The sequence below is a fragment of the Lagopus muta genome, chromosome 2 (assembly GCF_023343835.1).
Source record: "Lagopus muta isolate bLagMut1 chromosome 2, bLagMut1 primary, whole genome shotgun sequence".
In the NCBI taxonomy this organism is placed as follows: Eukaryota; Metazoa; Chordata; class Aves; order Galliformes; family Phasianidae; genus Lagopus; species Lagopus muta.
Window position 1 is genome coordinate 64,396,828 of NC_064434.1, and position 24,398 is coordinate 64,421,225.

The 24,398-nt window shown below is 36.5% G+C and overlaps 1 protein-coding gene across 9 annotated transcripts in view; it reads right to left on the bottom strand.

The window, feature by feature from the left end:
* The window catches only part of UTRN (utrophin), a 344,046-nt gene that overhangs the window by 181,793 nt on the left and 137,855 nt on the right, over positions 1-24,398 (bottom strand). For 8 of the 9 annotated variants that reach the window (XM_048937877.1, XM_048937878.1, XM_048937880.1 and 5 more), the window contains 5 exons: positions 23,202-23,407; positions 21,913-22,030; positions 18,634-18,839; positions 17,225-17,379; positions 12,361-12,550 (listed from right to left, as the gene is read on the bottom strand). In XM_048937877.1, coding sequence (XP_048793834.1) covers positions 12,361-12,550; positions 17,225-17,379; positions 18,634-18,839; positions 21,913-22,030; positions 23,202-23,407 — 875 coding nt within the window. Of the gene's footprint in view, positions 1-7,919; positions 8,192-12,360; positions 12,551-17,224; positions 17,380-18,633; positions 18,840-21,912; positions 22,031-23,201; positions 23,408-24,398 lie in introns of those variants that run through there. The other variant, XM_048937884.1, reaches the window with a different exon arrangement.

Consider the following 24,398-nt stretch of genomic DNA (forward strand, 5'->3'; position numbering starts at 1 on the left):
TTAGCTCCTGATGCAAACACCTAGCAATAAAAGCTTAATTCCATTGAGAGGCTTCTCTTTCTTCATTTCTGAAGAAATTCTGGCCCCATTTTCCTAGAAAAGAAACATTTGTGCTTGCTAATGAAAAAGGGGGGATATTCTGTGTCATCTGTAACTTCTACTATGACTCCACCCTAAGAATCTCAGATGAATTCAAACAATAAGAAGTTGGGATCATTCATTTAGATTCTGAAGACTTTCAGTAATAGAATGAGGAGAAAATCTTTGCTTCATCTAGTTTGTAGTATCCAAACTTGTAGCAAATCAATGCTTCTCTCTGTAGCAAACAATAAGAGATAATATTATCCAAGTGATTTGCAGTATTTAAAACAGAACATTCAAAATCAAACTTGAAGGGTCGCTGATTATCTCAGGATTAATAATGAATTAGTCCTTAAAAGAAAAAGAACGTGAAAGAATAAAGCATAGCTCAAAATGAGTCCAAAGAAGGCAGGTGACAGAGAGCAGTGACCTCAGATGACTGTTCCAGGACCACATCACACAACTCAGCACAATTAGTACTAATTGGTCAGCAGTCTTACCAGAAATGCCAGGAATTGAAAACTAAAGTCTCCGCCTACCCCCAGATGATCTCTTCAGGTCAGAAATTTTAAACACCAGTGCACAGCCAGCACAACATGGCTCATCAGCAACTGAGGAACATCTACAGCACCAGCAGCATTTCACTTTGTTCCTTCATTTGCAGCACCTACCACACTTAGCACACAACAGAAGACACCAGGAAATATAGATCCGCTACCACTATGAAGAATCACTTTCAGTAGCACAACACAGGCTACCAGTTATCAGTAATGCCACTGACACCTTCCACCCACATTCAATTACACAGCTACATAGGACTGCGTAAGTTACTTCATAGCAGAATGCTCTGCAGCAAAGTAAATCAAGAATGCTCAGCATGAGAAAATTGCAGGGCAGCCCCACAATCCCACGAGACTATAAGCAGTGACAATGAAATGGCAAATTTCCAGGGCAACTTAGGAACATGGTCTTGTGGCATCTTGTCTGGATTAAATAGAGACAGGGAGAGAAAAGGAAACACATGTCTTTCAGCGTCACTGAAGACCAGCAGCTACAGGCCAGATCCAAACAGTACTATTTTCCTAGCTATGTAGTGAGTATAGTTTTCTTAAAAATATGCTGAATTGATGTGCATGAGGTAGAAGACCAGAAAGATGGTCAGTTTCTGTCAGTTCAGACAGAAAATGGTGAAGCATAGTGCTGGAACTGAAGTATTTACTGCTTCAGGATTTCAGGAATTTGGACAGAGTAACTGAGCCCTGAGGGAAAGAGGAAAAAGGTTGTTTTGTGAAAAATGGCAGCAATCAAAGAGTGCTGTGGTAAAATACTATGGTAAGATGGTCTCATATATCAAATATTGATCCAGTTCCTTGTAAACACATGAACTTCATGGAAGTCAATTTTCCCATTAATCCTACATCCATGCCTTAATAAAACTACCCCATATTTTACATTCATTTCCATTTTCACTGCAATAGCAAAATACTTTCAGATCAAAATTCAGACTTGTCTTTAAGTGTAAGATTCTAAAAGGCTATCCTGAAATATCCTTTTCTTTCTTCCAAAATACTATGAAAAATGCTATCACAAAAAAGTTATATCCAAGAACCCATCATCTCTCTCTCCTGTTAAGATGCAGTCTGCTTGCAAACAGAAATGCTTGGTGCAGCAGTCAAAAAAAACTGAATATATGAAGCTTTATGCCCTTTCTCATTTTGTTTTTCCTTGTTTATTTCTAGAGAAGCTTTATATTCATATAGAGTTTGGCAAAGCATAGTCTCTTGTTAAAAAATTTACTGGAAAGCAAGCATTCATTATAAAGTTTCACTTGGCACTGATCACAATTAGGCAAATGGCAAAATAAAACAGTTACGTTTCAGTCAGACTCATCACACAAGACATATTCAACCTTTCTGCAGAAGGGACTAGTGGCACATTCTCCTCTTTAAAGGAATTGACAATGACATCTGATGAAGCAAAAGTAAGTACTGGAAAAGGAGGGGAGCAGGTCAGATTTCATCAAGTTTTACGTTAAATTACAATGCCTTAACATCATAAAGACAAAGTCCAGATATGCACCAACCATATAACACAGTTCCCACTGTAGTTACATCACTGCAAAAGGATTCTTTCTCAAATAGACACAAGCTATGACTGTAGACCAGAGTCACAACAGACCCAAATTTGGATCAGAATTCAGTAGAGCAGTAAGAACCCTTCTTGTGAGTCAAGAACGCAAAGTTCCATTGAAAGGAAGTAGGCAGCAGTCACAGCTGAGAACTGCTGCACTACAGCTCCAACTATTTTAGTTTTCACACAAGGTAATAGGGCACTAGCACAGAGTCTCACAGAGAACTGCAAGCTGGAAGACCTGTGGAGGTCACACACCTCATGCCAATGGCAGAAGCCAATTACAAAGCTCACTCTGGCTGCTCAAAATCTCATCCACCGCCGTTCTGTAAATCTCTGGAGATGGAAATGCCACAGCCTCTTTGGGCAGCCTGCTTCAGAGCAATTTCTTCTGTCCTCAAGAGATGGAAGGGTTCTTAGCACCTCAAGTCTTCCTAGTTTAACAGAATGTGAGAATATTCACATCCTGTGAAATTCCAAAGGGAATTAATCCATCATATGTTAACAGCCGACACCCACAAAGAAATAACTTCCACTAGATTATATTTCTGTAAGTTTTCGTATTTTCTACTTGAACTTAGTGATACATGCACTGAGGTTTACAGGTCTTCCAGTACAGCATCAAGATACTTCTGTTATTTCTGCTATAAAATTGTTAATAGCTTGTAAAAAAGTTAGTACACAATTATATCAAATACTTCTGCCAGTGTACAGCAGCCTACTATGTACAACTTCAATCTATTTTTCAGTCCAAAGAACTTATTGCAAAGCAGTACTTTTCTCTGAACTGCACTGAATGGTAATACACAATATTAATGCTTTTCTGCATCTTCCAAACTAAGTCCTACCTTTCCATCTGTACAAAAACAGATTTTTTCCCCTTTTCCCTCCGTGCTGAAGTTTAAAATAACATGTCCTTGCTGTATTTCCTTGAGAATTTTACAAAGAAATTAGTTTTCCTAGACATTCAATTCCAGTCTTCATCTACGTCAGTTTTAAAAGCTATTAAGATTCTACATTCAGTCTTCCACTGCTTCTGTAGTGGCTGTAATTATTCTGTAATAAATGCCAGTAACAAACCAATCTGCAACTCCCAGAACTTCAGATGTCCCTAATTTCAAGTATTATACCACCAATTTTCAGGTTTCCAACTTCTAATCCATAACAAAAAAGAAATTATGTCCATCTCATTAATTTTAAATGATCATTCCCTGACATACATTCTTGGCATATCCATGCTTCTTTACATGATAAGGTGCTCTAGTCCTTTCAGTCAGTCTGTTGGCAAAGGCAGCAGGCTATCTCATTGCACGTTAAGCTATTTGAGTCTTTATTAGCCTCATGTTCCGCCTGCCATACGTCCAGTCATGTCTCATCCCACTCCTGCACATACGTTATCTTACGACATCTTAAAGAGATGTCAGTACGTCTACATCATTGTTCACAATTCAAACAAGGTGTGGGACGTATGGAGGTGAAGGAGTTACCACATACATTTCTTAACTGTTTTCCAAAAAAGGAAAACCTAAGCTCCTCAGACGCTGACGATTATATTTATTAAATTATGTTTCAAAATAGTAAACTCTTTTTACCAGTGCATTTTTAACCTCATCATATTTCAGTAGGCAACAGTCTTTACTTCCAAGTTTCTCCTTAATTCAGGCCTCCTTCCTTCTAGAAGGCCATATGGTAGATTAAAAGAACACGGAACATTACAGGCTTAACCTTGTCTTCTTAAAACAAAAACCATCTACAGAGTTCAGCAATGCTTTTGGTGACAGTCACTACTATAATTTCTAATCAACATACAGCTTCACTCAGTGTTCTATCTCAGGACATACAACCAAGATTAATTTGGTTCTCAATTCTCTTCCTTATCCATGCTTGATTACCGGTATTTCATACACAAATGTGATCAAAGGTCTGATTTATTTTCTAAACCAAATTAAAGACATGCAAATACTAGAAAATTTAGTTAACTTCAATAGAAACAAGATCACCTTCCCCATATCTCAACATATCCCTTCAAGATGCGTGTTGAGGGTTTGTTATTGTATCTTTGTTTTCTTTCATTGATTTGGTGGGTTGTTTTTTGTTTTATTTTCCTTTTAAGGTCTCCCTACCCCTTGTGACCTTCACATTTGTTAAAATTTCATATGAACCAAGAATTTACTACTACTCACAAAATTCAACGTTAAGTATCTTTTGGAAAGCAATCGCTACTGTCACAGCAAGACGAGTTTGGCTGACCTTAACATTCACTGCTTTGAACTGCCTTTGGCTTTATAAATTTAACACCAGCCATAAAAAAGAAACAGCAGAAAGTGTGATAGCTACATTTTAAACTACACATTCATTAAAAAAAAAAAATTCCTCCAAAATATATTTTTCTGAAACATTATTTCTTTTTACACTTGAGGAATTCAGCACTTCACCTAACTCCTTCAAGACGGAAGACTCACACAGAAGCCAATTTTGAGATTTCAAGCACCTTACAAGGAAGGTATTTTCAGTTGGGTGTTCTTTGGTAGTTACTGTGTTGGAAAAATTTATTTGCTCATTCTCAGGAAGTTGCCACAGCAGGAATAAGAAAGTGCATCTCTACCAGTTATATTTCTCAGTCTCTCCTCCAGCAGAAGAATGCTCCAATGTCAGCAGTGCATTGCAAAAATCCACTTCAAGCTCCCCCAACAAGATACGTATTTCAAGTTAATCATTTACCTGTCTGACAGAGAAATACTATTCTTCCACTTCAGTCAGGGAAAATTGAGAAAGCTTCTCAATCTTCACTTTCATACATAATATTCCAGTCTCCCAGAAAAGATATATTGATTTTACCTTACCATGAATTTTTCTGCTCCCAGCAAAAATTTAAATTCATTCTTGTCCAAGCTACTTGGATATACCTAACAGAAGATATTCTTTAGGGGACAATCACACATTTGCAAGAATACAGAGTGGCTAACAATCCCTACAAAACATTTTTCTGGTTGCTTCTTTTGAGCACCAAACCTTTGTAAGACAAAGCTACTAACATTAAAGCAAACAATGTTACACACCGTCCTGACAACACACTGCCAAGCATACAAATAAGCCACTAGAAGAATGAGTGTAAAAGCATCAAAGGGCAATACCAGTGAAAAAGAAGTTACATCTGCCCAAATTTACCTTGGCGTAAAGGAGTTAGTGAAAGAAAAAAAGCACCAAAACAAACAAACAAAAAAATCCTAAAAGATCTCCTGCTTTTCAGTAATGCTATAATGGTATCTCACCAAAACATTTGTTTCTGTTCCTGCCTTTAACAAATTTGCAAAATGAAGACTATGACTGCCAACAGTTACTAGGACATGTATCTGCTAATAAAAGGAACAATTACAAATTTCCTCAGTAGTTTAAAGCTTTGTTTATTCTTTCATAACTACTGTGCTTAAAAATAGACAAACACTAACTTAAAGGATATGCCTTAAGTATTTCATTGGCATTTTTTAAATGTTTATCTCATTGTAGTGTTAATCTTCAGAGGACACTTCGCATCAAATATTTAGATGCTACCTTATAAAGCAATAATTCACATCCTATGTAATAAATAACTTCACTTAGGCAGAACTGTTTTGTGTACCCACTAAGTTTACAGGGTATGGACAAACCTGTGAAATACCAAAAATAGAAATGTACAGATTGCTATCAGAGATCCTTACCAGCCCTCTGTCAGAGCTGTTTTTAATTTGTCATTTCCATGCCATTTTCTCATCTAAGCATTAATGTTTCCGTCACCAGATTCCCATATATCACTGCCTTACATTGACACCTGCTGGAAGTGACTGGGATTGTAAAACAGTCTTCTCTCATTCACCGTCTGATTTAACTCCACAGGCAGACCAACAAAAATTCTACTTTCAGGAAGACATGCACAAGAGAAAGCAGCGGCATGTTAAAAACAGATTTGAATTTTAAGTTACACAAAAAGTCCCCATCACTGCACAGATTCTCAATCAGAAAAAATACATGAGAAACAGCTTTGAGAAGATTTTTACTGCCCCTTGGGTAGGTTTAAACTCATCAAATTTGGTCTCTAACAATTTACTAGGTTATCAGTCCAATTAGCAAATAATGATTACTGCAAGAATCATTAAATTGTTCTTGTTTGATGCTATAAATAAGTTTATATACAAAAATGTGTCTAAACAAGTTGTAAGCACTTCTGCAGTCTTTATTAAAAGCCAACCAATGCCTTCACATTAGGAAAAGATTTGTGTTATTCACAAAAGCAACCAGAGCTCTTCAGTGATAGAATTGGCAAAGACACATAAACGAAGCATGCTTGTTAAAATAGCTTGTATGTACCACCATTCTTCATAATGAAGATGAAACTCTAAAGCCCTGTAAACAGAAGCACACTGAAAGACCCACGTGAAAGTGATTTGCTTTTCCCCATACTACAGACTTGAACGTTATGCAACAAATATCACATTACATTCTTTTCTTTCTTTCAAGTTTGATCCTAAAGGTGAGATCTTTTTTATTGTATGAGATTTTTGTATTTCTCTTAATGCACGTTGCTCATAAAATGTGTATTAGATTGAAGCAAGCATGAGGAGTTGTAGTAGCTTTGCTTGGAATGAGGCTTCTGAGCATGGTCACACACTTTGGTCCTATGCTTGCACACAAACTTAAGAGCGCTTTAAAGCTGCCTGAGGTTTTTTGTGAAAGCATCACAAGCAGTGAGAATAAAAATCAAGTTGAAAGGCAGCCAGAAAGACTTCATGTATGGTTAATGTCAGTACACAGCTGAAGATCTCTCCAATTTTATTTTTAGCCAAAGTTATGGAGAAGGACCTTTGCATTTAAGTGCAATAGTACACCACAGTTTGACCACTCCACACAGGAACTGACACAGCGGTGTTACTTGCTTATCAACTTTGTGTATCTTACAAACAATTTAATCTGATGAATGATAAACCTGCCTAAAAAGCTTTGTTTACTAGGTAGCTTACACTGCTACCACAATATTGAAAGTCCCAACTACTGCATCTGTGCAAAGACAATTAAACAGTAAAATACTTTTGGTGGAAACTGAAACAATCAGCCACCAAAACAGTTAACAGCAAAAATGCCAATATGAGTGGCAGTCTGTGTCAACAAGCTTTTTATGCAACTTTTTTCTTTTTTTTTTTTTTTCCTAATTTCTGAAAGAACTCTGTAAATGCTGGCAAGTGATGTGAAAATTGCTGCCAATTAGTCTGCTGAACTTATTCCTGACTAAAAGTTTAATTAAACTCAAAACCAAACCACTGGGTTTTATTATGTAATGCAGTTCTACATAATGGGTACCTAGGAGTTAAAGTACTGCATTTATCAAGAATTCACCAACTTCTTTGGAAAAGCAGATGTGGCAGCATGTATTTTACAGAACATAACTGAATGGTAATGTTTTCCTTCCAGATGCTTAAATGATAAATAATACAGCACTTTTTTTTGGAGTATATTCTTAATTGAAAAGCACTTATTTTTAATCATTCTTTCAACAAAACATGCACATGAGCAGGCTTTAAAATATGCTATATAGCTTAGATACTTTTCACATCTGTCCTGTTCTTTTTTCTTTTTATCTCAAAAAAAAAAAAAGAAAAAAAGAAAAAAGGAAAAAAGGAAAAAAAGATAAAAGTTAGCATTCGATATTCTTCGGATTCAGATCTTGCATTTCTTACCTTACACAGCTTCTGATAACGTGGAGAAGAAACTGCCATCCTTTGTAAACGATGCAACAATACCACAACTTTCTGCAGAGATGTTCTCACCACAGCCATCATTTTAAGTTTGCCACACTTCTGAAGACACCTCAGAATTTGCATTATAAATGAAGAGCAACTATCATTTCCTCCCGGTCACTGGACAATGATTTGCCAGCTTTCTGAGCATGCTCTCTTCCAGGATTGCTTCTGAGAGCTACAGGCTTTAAAGGCTTCAAAGGCAAAGCAGGCTGATATAGCATAAGTTTCTCTCTCAAAATAACGACGAGAAGAAAATGCAAAAAAAAAAAAAAAAAAAAAAAAAAAAAAAATCTTCAGAGATTTGTCTAACCAGTATTGTTCAGCTCTGCCTGTGCTGAGAGTGAATGAAGTTGTTGAGCAGACGAGTATCTGCCACCGTTCAAGAGTACACTAAATAGCCAGGAAAGATTATTAATTTAAGCACGAAAGCTGCAGAAACAAGAAAAAAATTCCTTTGGGAAGACAGCTCCAGTGTGTCACTACGGATGCTCTCGTTTAGTAGCTGCTTTCAACCGGCAGACTGAGCTTTTGCTCCCTCACTCTGGCAAAGGATGCTCTCGCTCTCAGACTGAACGCAGCTCTGGCAGAGCTGTAGTGAGTGAATAACAGACTGTATTATAAATCTTCAGAGAGAAGCAGAGAGATACCTGCTCTAATTGTATCAGCTACATGCTAAAGACTAATAAATCACATGGGTGCTTCTCAAAACCAGATTATCAAATACAAAAGGAAAAACTACAGGGGGTAAACCTTTCTGCTACAAAAACTCAAAGCTAATTTAGTCAAAGTGATCTCAAAGGATTCTCACTTGCAACAGAAAGTAGGAAAGGGCTCCTAAAAACCACTTAAGCCTTTCCCTTAATGACTTATTAGGATAAGAAACAAAGGTTTTGGTGAAGTGAAAGTATACAGTTGTGCCACCACTCATTTCCTAGCCATCACTGAATCCAAAGAGCTAACACCATTTTGATATTTTTCCAATGACAAAGCAGAATTATTTAAGCCATCTAAGGATGACAGTAGGACATTCAAAACCATGGAAGAGTTTAGCTATCAGCAAGGCACTCCCAATGCAATACAGCCAATGCACCCCTAAGTACCGCATTACCAGAGACAGCTATTTCTCATTCCTTCTGAAGGTGATATGTTCACTCTAGCTCAATCTGTATTATAGGGACTGCTACAACAAACATTCAGGGAGGCCATCATCAACACTACACATGGTAGAACAAGGAGTAAACAGCAGATGACTGTCTCAACACAGATTAGATAACTTAGTATCAGGGAAAACTGTCTTCTCAAGTCCATTTAAAAAGTATAGTTCCATCAGGAATGAAATATTCATCACAAACTGAATAAGTATACTGACATAGCCTCTACCAAACAAGATCCAAATAGGCAAATAAAGGAAATACCGTCTGATACACACTCTAAAATGAAACCAAAAATTCAGTTAGTGAAAATGTCTCTTCCAGAGTAAGTTATGCCAACAGGTATCAAGAAAAACAGTAAGTTATTATGTGTGTTCTCCGCATGGGGTTTTTATCATCTTTCCTTCTCTCGGGGGTGTTAACAGATCTGTAACATTTGTCTTTCCTGACAGACAGGAAGACCAGTGAACTATGGAATGAAAAATACTAAAAAATATAAAAATTTAAAATTAACATATTTGACAACATAGATACTTTACAGAACATGTAAACCATTTCTTTCATGAGAAGAACAAACACATTATACAAAAAAACACACTAATTCTTATCTTCAGCTTCAGTTGAATAATGTAATCTAAATGTAATTCAGATCTAAACGTAATTCACCTTCTAAGATAAATGCTTTTATTTAATTTTACAGTAAGATCAGGGCATATCGCATTTCAAAGTGTACCATATTTTTATCTAGATTTGGAATTTGAAGACCCTATAACAAGTGATCATATTACTTAACATATATATTGCCATATGAACATATGCACACATTTCAAGCACATCATTGAGGATGGTACAGAGGCACCATCTAAAGTTAGAATTAACTGTGACAAGTTTCTGTGATTCTAGATACTTCACAGTTTAGATGTTGGTGATTTATATGCTGGCATGCCTCTTCTTAGGCACTTCACAGTTACAAGGATGAGTGCCAGGCGCAGGTTCTTCGTACAGGACAGATTGAAAAACTGTTCCCATCCCATATTTAGAAATCTTACTACCTGTATCCTCCACCTCAAATTTGGCTTTTTTTTTCCCCATCATTTCCACCACTCAGTTAAACTATTCCCCTGTACTGTCTTGCTCCTGGCTTACACCTATTCTCCTCTACCACCACAAGTACAGCTCCAGCCTAGCACCGTTAACTGATAACACTGCAAATAAATTTTTTTTGGAAGTAACATATGCAGCAGGACAGGTCTAGAAACATCAGAACATCGAGAAATAAATGTGCAGGAACTCAAATCTCTTCTACATCAAACAATGTCCACAGCTTACACTTGCCCTCTTCTTACAGTTTTGCTTTTTTTTTTTTTTTTTTTTTTTTTTTACCTTGTCAGCTAATATACAAGCCTGATTCTAACAATGAGACCAAACACAGTCCATTTACAATAAAACAAGACAAAGTTATTCTGAACAGTTATACATCTGTAGGCACAGGTCTCAATATCCCTGTTGTCACAGAGTTAATTCTGTTTCTTAGTTCACTTTCTGCATCTTTAGATTTAAACCTTTTTCAGGTGGCTACTAAACATACTGGATACAGTGATTGACACAGACTGGTTCCAGCAGCTACTTGAAAAGAAAGCCTTTGGCTACATTTTGATCATGGCAAATAAATAAAAAGACTAACACTATAACTGCAAAATTCAACTCTTAAAAAAAAATTAATTAAAAAAAATCACTACCTTCTGCCTTGCTCAAAGTTGAGATTATTTTTATGGTACTATTCCTAACCTCAGACGTTGCAGTGGAAGTCAGAAAAAGGTTTCAATAGTGCCCATATCACTGAGTCCTGCGCAGAGTGATCTGAGCTGCAGCCTAACAAGTTAGTCCTGAAATGCAATGGAAGACAGTTCCATCTCCATTGCCCAACACAGATTATCTTATTTTGAAAATATATATAATATGCACAGTAATAAAAAATAATCATATTTAGTCTGTTTTCAGCATATATTTCACCTATATTTATCAATACTTTGGAAGCTGAAAATATTACAATAAAGCAATAGGTAACTCAAACAATTACACTGCATCTACACAGTGTATAGGAGCAAGACAGACAATTTCAGCTCAAGGAATACCACAAGGGGAGGCCAGGTCCAGCATCTACATCTCCCTTCTCAGAGGCTATGGTTACAAGCCTGGACAATGGATGTGATAGAGTGTTCCCCACATAGCTGGAAGTTTTGCCCAGCAATTCTCCCTTCACATAGCATTACTCTATCAGTTTTAATCAAAACGAAGAACAATGAAGAAGCAAACAATCTTCCCTTACCAAGATGCTTCACAACAGCATATAGCCAGCAGTGCTATATAACGGTGCAAAATAACAGCTTTTTCTTGTTATCAGAGAGACACATTTCTACAGATGAGTACCTGACTGACCATAATCACAGAAACGTCACTGACTGACATGTCATCTTCCGTAGGCACAAAACACCAGAATATATCATTCTTTTCTTTCTAATCACAGTGAGTAATTTGTTATCAGATAATTCAAATTGCCTCGTTTCATTTAAACTCAACACAGATATGTTCAGATTAGAGCCCTATTAATAGCAGAACCTTGTTGCCCAAACATCATTAATTAAGACCACAGAAAATATGGCTCCAAACTCAAGAGCACAGGATTTGAGAGCTTCTCAGCTTTGTGCGTATCAAAATAACTACACTAAATAAGGTAAATTAATTAAAGGAAAAAGTATATATTAAAAGATTCAGGAGAATTATGACACATGAAAGCATTCAAATCTGTTAAACAGGACAACATAGGAAATGCATGCAGCACAGAAAGACAATACAGCAATGCTCAGCTTTTTCCTGCCACAGGCCCAAATGCATAAATTTTAAGAAACAGTCCTGTTTTCCCATCAATGCATTGTACCCTTAATGAAGACTGAACCCAGGTTCAGTCCCTCCTTCCTACTCTTCCTGAATACAGCCAACATACAAAGAGGTTTGAGAGCACTAAGTGGCATAGATGTCCACAAAACACACATTTACATTTCAAATCTTAGGGAATATATCTGCTTCCTTCTCACACTTGACTTCTCAGATACTGTTTTTAAATACATTCCAATAGGCTGTAAACCTCCACTCTCCAGTGGGTGAAACTAGATTTCCTTTATAATATTTGCCACTGAGGGAAAGCACAATAACCAGCAGTTTCTCACCTGCATCTGTTTTCTGAGTTCCCTTACACAGGCACTGTCCTGAGCTGTGTTCTCACGCCGAGCAGCATCTGCAAGAACATTAACTGTTGTCTCTGCCTCTTGAAGCCACTTGAGGAAGCTTTCCAGATCCTTGCATGAGGTCTGTACTGTCTTCAGCTCTGTCTCCAAGATATTCTGCCTATCAACAGCTCTGAAAACAAGACAGCAAGCGTCAATATATTTCTTCAGTATTACACACATCACAATGAAACTTCTAAAAGATAATCTGAAACTTCTCTTTATTAAGAAACTATAGCTCTGTATCAGCTTGTTTTATCATTATTTATACCACTGTTTCTCTGATCATTATATTTTTACTTATCAACAGATATTCCAAACTTATGTATTTCACAGTGCTTTTAAAGAATACATGTGGAAGAATCAGAGGTATCTTTTTGAGCATTATCATCACAGGCTTATGCTGCTCTTATTAGCAGAGGTCATTCCCATATGTGAAATGTGTGAATGCTTCTCTTCAACACAAATGACATGGAGTAGAAACACTGAGAACTTGGAGGAATTTTTTTCTTCTACAGTGAGCAGAAACATTTCCCCTAATTCCTATCTACTGCAAAATTAAACTCTGGAAGTATGAAAAGTCAAATACCTGATTCTTTTTGCTATAAGACAAAGACTAATATATTATAGTCGTAACAGTCAGCCCATACTCAACATGTTTAAAGAAAAGACAACTGGCAGAATTAGAATATAGCCCAGATTTTGAGCCAATCAAAAAATTCTCCAGATGTGCAACTGAAGGCAAGGAACTGATTCAAAACCTTTAGAATTAGCCTACAAGTACACAACTTGAACAGACCTCCTGAGAGTAGATCAGATTGCACTTCTGGAATCTGAACTGTTTCCTCATCATTAAAACAAAACTTATATTGAAAACTGTTATAAGTCAGCAACTTCAAAAGCTCTGATTAACAAAGTTAAGTGTGAGAAGTTGTTTCAAAGAAGGTATTCCAGTTTTCCAGCACATCAGAAAAGCCAGATGCAAGAAACGAAACATTACTTTCCTTCAATGGCACTAAGAGCATCTGACACAACCTCGAGTTTGCCAGGCTCACGTTCCCAAATACCAGCATAAACAACAGAATTTTCTAGAAACAACCTGCAGTAGCATAGAGTTACAACCCTAATATTTGGAGGATAGACCTTATGTCACTTGTTAATAATTGCTTTATTCAAAATGAGATTCTGTGGATTGATCCTGACTTCATGCCTCCCCAAGTTTTGGCTACTGGCAAATGAGTAGCATGATAAGAAGCCTTCATTCAGGCATAAAGCTTTGGCATGCTTTGCCTCCTCTTGACAAAATAAAAAATAAACAGCATGCTAGGGATGACTAAATGTTTGACCAGATACAGTCAAAAAAAAATACCGAGCATCAGCTCAAAAATTAGAGCACACCAAGGAACTGTGAGGAAAAGTGTAAAGTAAAACCACTTATGAGCTCTGACTTCAAACGCTTCTCACTCTGCAGGGATTTTCTTCCCTAGCAGGGGGCTAAGGCCAAAGGTGGAAGAACAGGAGTGACAACAAGAACAGACTGATAATAAAGGTGACCTTCAAAGAAAGAGAAAAGCCCTAGAGGATAAAACACCAAGTGACCCAGATCTCTAAGCCTAAGTACTGATGAACTGGATGGGAACTAAGACAACTTGAACTTTGTATCTAATAAGATCCATTGAAGATTGTAATCTTCAGCCCAAAGTTCTAATTTCTCAAACTTTCTGCTTGGTTGAAATTAAAGTGAAAAATTAAATCCTACTGCAGTAACAATGCTGTCACAATATTTGAATTAAAGCCGAAAATCATTCCTTGCATTAAGCATGCAACCCAGAGGCATAAATTAACAGATTTGCAATTAAAATTCTAAGACTACATGGCAGCTTTTAATGATGACCTATACAGCAGTAGTGAACAACTGTCCTACAGAATAGACCCAAATATTTTACTTTCACTCTAGTAAAGGCTTCAAATTTAAAATGAAGTTGATGGAGAATTTTATATTGAAGATTAATCTCTCCTCCATGCCAAGAAGATGATTCAGATTCACGAAGAATTCTAAAATGATCGGAACAGTCTCCAAAAGATGCTCTCTTTCCAGTAGGCAAGCATTAAATGTAAGGAGAACCCACAGAATTCCACAAAACTGCTGCTAATTTTACTTAATTCAGTGGTAGTAGAGAATGATTAAGCAGATTTGATCAGCAATATCCAAGGAAAAAAAAAAACAGAGTTATACCTCTAGCAGGTAAGCTTTCATGGCACTGTTTCAGATCCCTGTTCCACACAATTCTTCTTTTCAGATTTACACTAAAAATATGCAATGTATATAAGTGTGTGATCAAAAGAAAAGCAGTTTAGATGGCAACTACAGTTTAATACTGAAGCAGCAGAATGATGCAGAACAACTACAGCTTCATCCTGAAATAAAAATAAATAGCCAGTGGACAGAATAGTCAATTTAAACAATGTCAACGTGAGAAAGCTTCAGCCTTTTAATGCCACTATTTTCCTTCAACTTTGTGTTTCATGACAAGCCTCACTGCTAGCACTCTTGAGGACATTCAGGACTGATTATTCCAGGTAATGCTAATAAGGACCCCCTTCTGCAACCTCCAGGCATAGCTACAGCCAGAGATGGTATTTTAAAGCATTATGCCATAAATACAGGTCTGTGCTTATAGAAGCCATAGGACATGCACACTGCAGGCACAGTCTTTGTCTGCCCTGAGATCTGTCACATTAAGCCATCCTCAGCACTCAAGGTTCACTGGATTTTTTGTTTATTGCATTTAAAGGCAAAGATAAAAACCTTCATTCCCCTGAAAAGGTACTCTTATTGCAGTCTCCCCTTTTAATTCTGCTCTGCTCTGCAGGGTTACAGTGAGCAGCTCCATGCTCTGACTACCCACTGGTTTCCTAAGCTCTCCTGTATATTCTGCCACTACTTAAGAAACAAAGCAGACGTTCATCTCCGTAAGGCTGCAGCATAGCAGTCCCAGTGATAACTGTGGAGCTTCAGTTACACACAATAGAACACAAGGTGCTTACTATTCCATACTTCAAGCAGATTCAAAAATAATTAGAGGCTTCAGTCAGGAACTTTTCTTTCTGATCACCTGCTGGTGAGCAGCTTTATGCTAGCTCTAGACAAAACTGCAAAGTTTGAATTTGAATCAGGCTACTACAGAGCTGGAACCTAAGGTACTGCTAATCCAACCAGGAGCTCTCTTGCCAACCTCTAATTGCATCTCTATTCCCAGAAATCATCACAACCTATTTCAGATGAAGTTAACAGCATTTTTGGAAAAGATACTACTTTACTCTGAGGAAAGGCAGAGGAACGTGCAGACTCAGTTCAAATGAATGGCCAAGATGGGTCATTTCAAAAGGTGACCTCATCACTATAACCTAGTTCACAAAGTAAAAAGCTATGGAATTTTTTGTCATATGCTAAAAGTAGTCTTTCCTTTGCCTCTGTCTACTGGACATTTTAACTGAAGAACCACGAAAAGAAAATGCCCAAATTAGATCAATTATGAAATATTTTAGTTGTTTGAAAACTCCATGTTAGATGTCTCTAAAACATTTAGAGATCAACAAGTCTTTATTCTTTCTCAAATGATCACACAGAATGAGCCATATAAGGTTTTGTCTGTTCTGTATCTCATCTCTCAATGGAAATAACAAGGAAACGAGTTGTATAAAACTCTTTGTGACATCAAAAGCAGAAAACTACAAAGATATCATTTTCCTCCAAGGAAGGATAACAAGACATTACATTCTTCTTCCTTAATTACCTGTGAAACCAACTGCTTACCACTGTAAAGTTCTCTTCCTTTTATTCCCCAGGACATATCATTCAACTGTAGAGGCTTCACTATGAAAGATTCGTTCTCAATTAACTCACACCTCATTTTTTTTTAAAAAAAAAGCAGCTTCCCTTTTTTGTGTGCACCTACATGTACGTATACACACAGATTTTGGTTGTCATTTACCCCATTCCCATACACATAGGATCAGATCTCTCTTCTGTCCTTGTAGTCACAAAGTATATTGTCTTTTAAAGATGCTGGTATTGAGTCAGACACTGGGCTTAATTACCCATAAAATGCTGAAGACTTTTTGCAGCAACTATATTACTTTGCACACACAAAAGATATTACAAATAAAAAAACACATGCAATCATGTGTTCAGCATTTGGTTTGTAAGACTTATTTGCAAATGATGAATAGGATGAATACAAAGAAGCTTCAAATCTCAGTTCCTATAGATCAAATGCTTTCTAGATGGGAGTGTCAGACACATTGCAGTCAGAAACTCAAAGCACAGCCCCATTCAGGAAAAGTTTCCATTAGATGAAAGGCCTTAAATAAATTAACACATTGGAAAGCAGAGCTAAATACTTTCAGCCTTATGAAAAGGAAGCACAGTAACAAACTACTTATATACAGAGAGCATAGCATCATCACAGAACAGGAAGAATTGCTCAAAGACCTTTAGAGAAAAAATAGCCACAAGCAAAGTGGAGAACAAACATGAGATAAGCACTTTTTTTTTTTTAATACTTATTACTATCATTTTTGAACAAAGAATTGGAAGTCGTACAGAAGCCTTCCATAATAAACTGTGGGGGAATTTCCATCATCAAAATTCAGCTTCACTACAACTGATCAAACCACCGAAGCAGAGCTAAATACTGCAGTAAAGCTAAGCCTGCAGAGATGAGACTGAAATAGGTGTAAGTGATAAACGTAAGATACAAGTTTAAAACAGAAAGGTATATAGTGAAACCTTGCAACCAATTACCTTTCGTTCAGATTAACCCAGCAAGTGTTCATTTGGTCAGTGGTTTCCTTCACTCTCCTTGTGTCATCCTCACGATACTCTCGAAGAAGTTTATTAGAAAGATCATTGAACGCAGCTACTGTGATGTCTCCCCTATGCAAATCATGTATTAACAGCTAAAAAGGAATTTCAGAATAAGACATTAAAGCAAAATCAAAATCAGACTGCTTTCCATATTATCTAATTATCATTATAATACCTTTTTATGCTTAAAAAAGCAGGAATGTGCATAATTCTTTTATGGAATAAAATTCCTTTTAAAAGAAGGTCTATTAAATAATAAGCATTCTAACAATGAACCAAAACACAAGTGAGAAAAATTATATTGCTAAAGCCAGCAAGAACTAGGAAAACTTTCCTCTGTGTTTTACTGGCAACAGAAGTAAAAATAGTTTTAGGTTTTAGCAGCATGAACAAATCTAAGTTATGCTAACACTGATACAACTGGCACGATATAATGTACTTAGCCCTTACAGAGCTTTAAATAAAATAAAATATATATATTATTTATTTATTAATCAGTTGTATCTTTTTTATTTCCATACTCAATGTTTGGCCACATGCCTAATTTCCTTTGAAAAAGCAAAAAGTTAGGCCTAAGAGCCCATTTCCAATTCTCTGCTCACACTGGAAAGGCAATGAAGAACAAAAAATTTTACTGCTTACTGAAATAGCTAGGGTCAGTGAGAAATACACATTACTAAGCTCTCTCCTTTTTTTCATACCTAGCCACATCCCTACACTGAATGTCTATTTACATACATACACACATTTTTTTGAAGTGTATTAAAGATTGTTCTGAGTTCCACACTGATAAGAGTCCTTCCTCAATCATTAGTCTCTTTAGTTCTTACCCTGAGCCTCCTACAGCCTGCCCTTTTTCAAACAGCCACCACAAAGGACATCAGATTTACTGATTTATCACAGCATGTTCACTGTGATACAAAAAGCAACAAAGTTCATGTGGAATTGAGGGAAAAAATAAGATGAATATGCTTTGTAGCAATCAGAAGTGAAACTTGGGATAATTTTATATAACTTCTCCCATGCCTGGATTTACTATTGTTAATAGATTTCTGCTACATGCTGTGGTTCTATGATAAAACTTTTATCAAGACAAGGATTTTTTGCGTAGCATCATTTATCAGATTATGCTATGCTCCTCTCAGCCACGCTTATAAAAAGGCACACAAGTATTTATGCCACCTGTTTTCCTCTCAAAAGTAATTCTCAGGAAGGCTGATGAAAAAAAGTGATTTAGAGCACAGAGTGCCCAAAATCACAGAACCACCATATCAACCTTACATCCAGATATCAAATGAATCCAATAGCATCACACGGACCGAGAAGTCAACTGCAGATGGTCTTACCTTGTTATCTGAAATCTGTTTGACAAGCACATCCTTTGGGGCCTGCTGAAGCATGCGCAGACGGATCTCACACTGCTCCATGAGATGCTCCATTTCTTTTCTTCGCTCATCCCACTGTATGCTGTCTGACAGCATGTACTTCAGCTGCTGCTGCCGCACCTCCACACCATGCTGGGTGTTATCCCATTGGTTCTTTACTTTTTCCACTGGAGAGGACAATGAAGAAAAAAAAAAATAAAAAATAAAAGGTAACCAATCAAGTAGTCCTAACTACCACCTACTCCTCAGGACAAGAGGCAATAATGTAACTCATTTTCAAATACAGTCACTTCAATATTTTGTATTTTAGTTCCTCAAGTAATTTATATGCTCATGCAAGCAAACAAAAAGTAGGGGTTTGACTGCCTCTTGTTTAAGCAGGTCAGCATACAGGTAACAACTACTATTTCTGGACATCTCCAAAGGCATTACCCTTTACTTTTTACGTGTTCACAGGTGGTAAAATGTGCAACAACTGCACAGCAAAGATGTCACAGTAGATCCGCCACCAGCAGAGTTTCCAGAGAGCACCAGGGAAGGGTGAAGGCTGTGCCACAGCAAGTCACCTTTCTGCACTTAAAAAGTGAACTAAGGTTTACCGACCACCGTGTGTGTTGAACTCAGTCTAGTAGCACCTGCACAACAACTATGGCTAAGGTAGGAGCACTCCACTAACAATTTGCTTTAGTATTTTCACTCCACCACAGGATTCTACAGGCTTGTGTAGATTATACAACAGAGAAGTTATTGATCTTGCCCCATTTCCTTCAAATATCTCCTCTCTCAATAAATAGAGTTACTTTAGACAATCAATAAACAAGATTCAACCTTTAATAAACAAAGAATGAAAAAGAAAACATGACTGAAGCCTAGAGCACAATAATAGGATTAGGGAAACTACTAAGTCTGCCTGACAGAAAGAAACCAACAGCATCATACTTTTTTCTTTATACTTACAGACCAATAAAAAAGGCATATTTCTTGAGAGTCTACAGAGCTGACAATAGGTCTTCCCTACTACCTGTCATGACAGTAGCAACACATTGTATTATTTGAACTGAAGAGTAAGAAAAAAATGTAGAAAAGAAAAACAAAAAAAACCATCTAAGCTGGCTCTCTTGAGAACATCTGTATTCTCAGCAGCAACAGGTAGGCAATAAGCAACAACACCAAGGTAATTACCTTACCAGTAATTTTACTTTATTAGAAAAAGCAACTTAATTGATACTCAAATTGCTTTAATCCTTCATGAAGTTGCTTTAATCCTTCATGAAGCAAAAAAATGCCAAGGCATGTGTTTAAGCTAAAAACCATGTAAGTGAACTTTACCCTCTGCAGGTTCTTTTGTTATTTTGCTTTTTTTGTTTGTTTTGTTTTGTTTTATAAATCTTTTATGAACATCCAAAGTCAGTTTGCTTGATCTGCCTGGCAGGATCTCTTATCTATAAAAATACATCCAATAATGTTCTGTTCAGCTTCACAGAGCTCTCAGACTGTGGCAGTGAAGCGCCTTCGCCAGAGTGACTATAGTTTTCTGTTATGATGTAGGTCATTGAACGAATTGAATGAGACCTCAGAAGAAAACTTCGGTAACCCCAACAGCAAATGTATATACAAAAGCAAAAACAGCAGGAATGAAAAATGGGTATAACACTGTGTGCTGTGTGCTGGCTAATAAACTGTAGAGAAAAGTCTTCTATGATTTTAAGCTCTCCCCACAAGGCTGAAAGGAAAAATATCCCTGTGAAACAACGATCTAAACAGCAAGTGGGTTGAAATTGATACATATTTGACCTTTCTATACAGATATTATTAATGAATGAATATACCTTGAATTTCCGTTACAGATTTTTTCCTGTGGATGGGCAGGTTAACCTTGCTTTCTGTATGGATTTAAATTTTTATCCACTCAAAATACCCTAATGCAATTATCTGCTATTGATATATTTCCTTTTCCTTCACTCCCTGACAATGAAATTCTTGGTGGCCTCAAGGATCTGCCTGTGGGTTCAAAATTGGGAAAGAAAACCCGATTACATGTTGTTTTTAATTTCCTGTGTCTGGGCAGTTACTACTAAGCAAGTTCCAGAGAAACTTTACTTCTGCGCTCTCAGCTATTAGAGTAATTAGGCTTCATCTAACAACACTTAGCAGATTTGCAAGTGTATACTCTCCTGAGCATTTAAAGAATGAGACGTACAAATCAGTTCTGTTCTTCACTTGAGAAAAGAGCAAACTAATACAAAACCCTCATAACAGAGACATACTTTTCTTTACAAACGTAAACTTCACTTTTTTCATATTTCATGAGGTAGCAAAATCTTCACACACATAGGGTATCTACTGGAAGCCTCATTTGTGGCAACATACATAGCACAGCTTCCCTGCTTCCATCTTTAGCAAGAACTGCTATCAGGAAACTCAACGTCAGTTTCCAAAATACAATTTCTTTATTCTCTTTTATCTTTTGTGAGGGATGCTTTGCAAATGACCAAGTCTCCCCTTCCTGACTGACTCTACTGAACTACAATAGCTACCATCCTACTACCAAAGTACCCTGCAGAAAAAGACAGCAAAATATATCTTTCCATTGTTTCATAGATCGTTTTTTCTGCTAACTGCAGTATTTCCTGCTGCACTAATTTTCTAATCTTAGCAACTGGCAAAGCCCCAGGAGTTCAAAGACTATGACATCCCCTGGTTTCTACTTGTGTCAGTTGTGTTTTCCTTCTGTAAGTACCAGTAAAAGAAATTTTCAAAGTATTTATTTAATGTACACACAAATGACTTAAAAGCTCTAATTCTCAATCAACAATTTCAAAAGTTAGTCTTCCAAGGCAATACATCCATGCTTTTTTTTTTAAAAAAAAAAAAAAAACTACTGTCCAGTGTTATGTAGGATCAGCAAAAATAAAAATATATTAATAGCTCCTTTATATCAACAAATAAAAAGCCTTATAAAATCCTTATCTCTGGCTCTGTATCTGTCAAGTAACTCAAGTTTTTCATAAGTTATTTTAAAATCCAAGCAATACAGTAGGTTAACAAAATAAATAGCAACTCTTCTTCCAAGAATTTTCATTAGACTTCTATAGCGAAACCCATATAAATGCTAATTTTCAGTTTACTTAAGGAAGACAACTTCAGCTGGGTTAAAAATCAAGAGTTTAAGAGAAAGAGATGAAGATTTTACCGTCATGGAAACACTGTATTTTAAAAACACAGAATGGAGGAACTTACATTTTTCTGTAATCACTGTTCTAACGTCTGAACTGGAAGTTTTATTTTTCAAATTTTGAGCCAATGTAAAAACAGAATCAAGCTGAGGGTGCCGTTGGTCCAAATCTGCCTTTGTTATCTGTTGAGAATTAGGATATGATTTTTTAGGTACAAAAAACAGGATTTACTTAACGTTATTATCTGTATTACTTATACATAAGACCAAGCATCTATGTCTCCAGGGACAGATGGCAGCTTCATCACTATTTACAACTCTTGAGCTGTCACAGTATTATAGCACTGCTTTAAAATGCAAAAGTATTCTGAATTACAAGTGAAAATCCAGATGCGGAGGCTAACCTGCACAAATCACAGTTACAACCAGTCATTGTGAAATATTTTCCAGTATGTTTTTCTCTCTTTCATAATTTATTTTTGCCTTACCACCCTCTGATCTTTATATAGACACAAATGCAAGTGTGCACATTTACAAGGAGATGGGTAAGGTGGAAGAATAGTCAGCATGGACCATAGACAAAACATGATAATTCTTTCAACTACAGCTATGTACCAGCACCTCTTATCATAAGCATTATACAGTTAAAAGAGAGCATTTTCACATATATTCTATCAAATACCAAATGATGATAGATGTCCTCAGAAATAGAAACATAAAGCCTGTAGCTTGTACACATACCGTTACTCATGTTAATTGACATCAAGTCAAATGCAGTGAACCTTAATGGCAGCATACGTCTCACAAATGCTGCCCTTTGTCACAGCTCACCACAGCATAAGCTATCAACAGAAAAGTATTTACACCATAACCATTTACATTAAAACCTATAATCTCTTTAACATGTCTCTGGAAATCAGTTTATAATAGTTACAACATAACAAATTTCATTTAAAAAAAAAACAACACTACTAAGTAGATCATACAGGTCACCCTCCAATGATGGAGTACTGAAGCTGTCCCAAAGGCTTCAGTAAGTTATCTATAGATTATCACTGAAGATACCACCTGCAGTTCTTCTCTATGTGTTTTGTTTAAATTAAACAAATAAATAAATAGCACTGCCTATCTCACATCTTGCTTGTGAAGGGAGACAAGGAATTAAGAGGATATAGTAGAGGGAGCGTAGCGTAATATCAACAGATTTTGAAGCGTAATTTGCAGGTTAAGCATTTATGGTAGTGGTTTTGTTTTGTTGGTTTTTTTTTAATACATTTTTAGCCTATATATTTAGTCAAGAAATTACAAGCATCTCCTTATTTTCCAAACCTCCAGCCTTCACTGAAACACATACTTTCATTCGTGCAATAGTCCGGTTGATATCTTCAGCATTTCCCACGGTGACTATGTTCGACTTGAGCATCTGGTCAATCAATACCAACCATTCAGCCAGCTCAGTTGTAGTTTTGTCCAGATCAGCAGGTGCAGAAAGTTCCAAAGCATGCTGTGTCTGAACAGGAATTTCCAATGAAGAAGATACTAGCACCACCTTTTGGACATCTGAAAGAGTTTGGTATTTTCATTAAAGAAAAAATCATGGCTACACATATAGTTTGGAGAATTGCTTTTTTTTTTTTTTTTTTTGGTAGTTTCTATGAATACACAACAGCATCTAAAAAAAAAAACACACAGCAAAATCTGCATTTGAGACTTTTTAACTCCAAGAATATAAGTCACCCTGATGGTTTTTTGCTTGTTTTGAAGCTATTAATTATCTCATTGCATGGCAAAGGGCCCATGAATCACCCATAACACTACACAAATGAGAAAAAAACAAAATAGCACTAACTTTTAATAGAATGAAGCTAAGCCCTCTTTGATGTAAAAGGGAGCTGAACTCTAAGCATAATAAACAATTATTTAATTTAAGGTAAAAATCTGAAATTGCCTTTCTCACTTCCGTGTTATTTGACAGAAAGGTTTTCCCATTCTTAACTCAGAATCCACTTAAGCAGAAGTAAGTCAAGTTGCTGCAACAGAGGCTTCACAGACTTGGCAATACATCACCATCCTAAAAAGGGACAGATGCCCACTAGCTCAGCCCCATCCTTCCTATCTGTTTGTATGATACTGTAAAGAGGGAGTAATGGGCTGAACAGTGGGATTCTATGCAGAAGTTGTTTGGCTGTGTTCTTGATCCAAGAAAACAAAGTTAAATCAAGCTTAAACATAAATATTACACAGTTGCCACAACAAAAGACAGGAGCTTTACTTAAGAAATAATCTGTACAAAAGAAAAACAAGTTGAATCAGAGTTCTGAAAAGCCAAAAAATTTTCTGTGCTCCGTGATTTATTTATTTATTTTTGCTACTACTGAAGTAAAGAAAAAATACAATTAATTTACTGAAGTTCAAACTGTAATTTCTCTTAGGCAAGGACCGTCTTTCTAAAACAGAGACCTGGGCATCTTGTTTACACACAACCTGTCTCCGATAACTTTTGAAAAATACAGCCAGTATGAATATCTGATACAAGACCGTATTTTTTGAC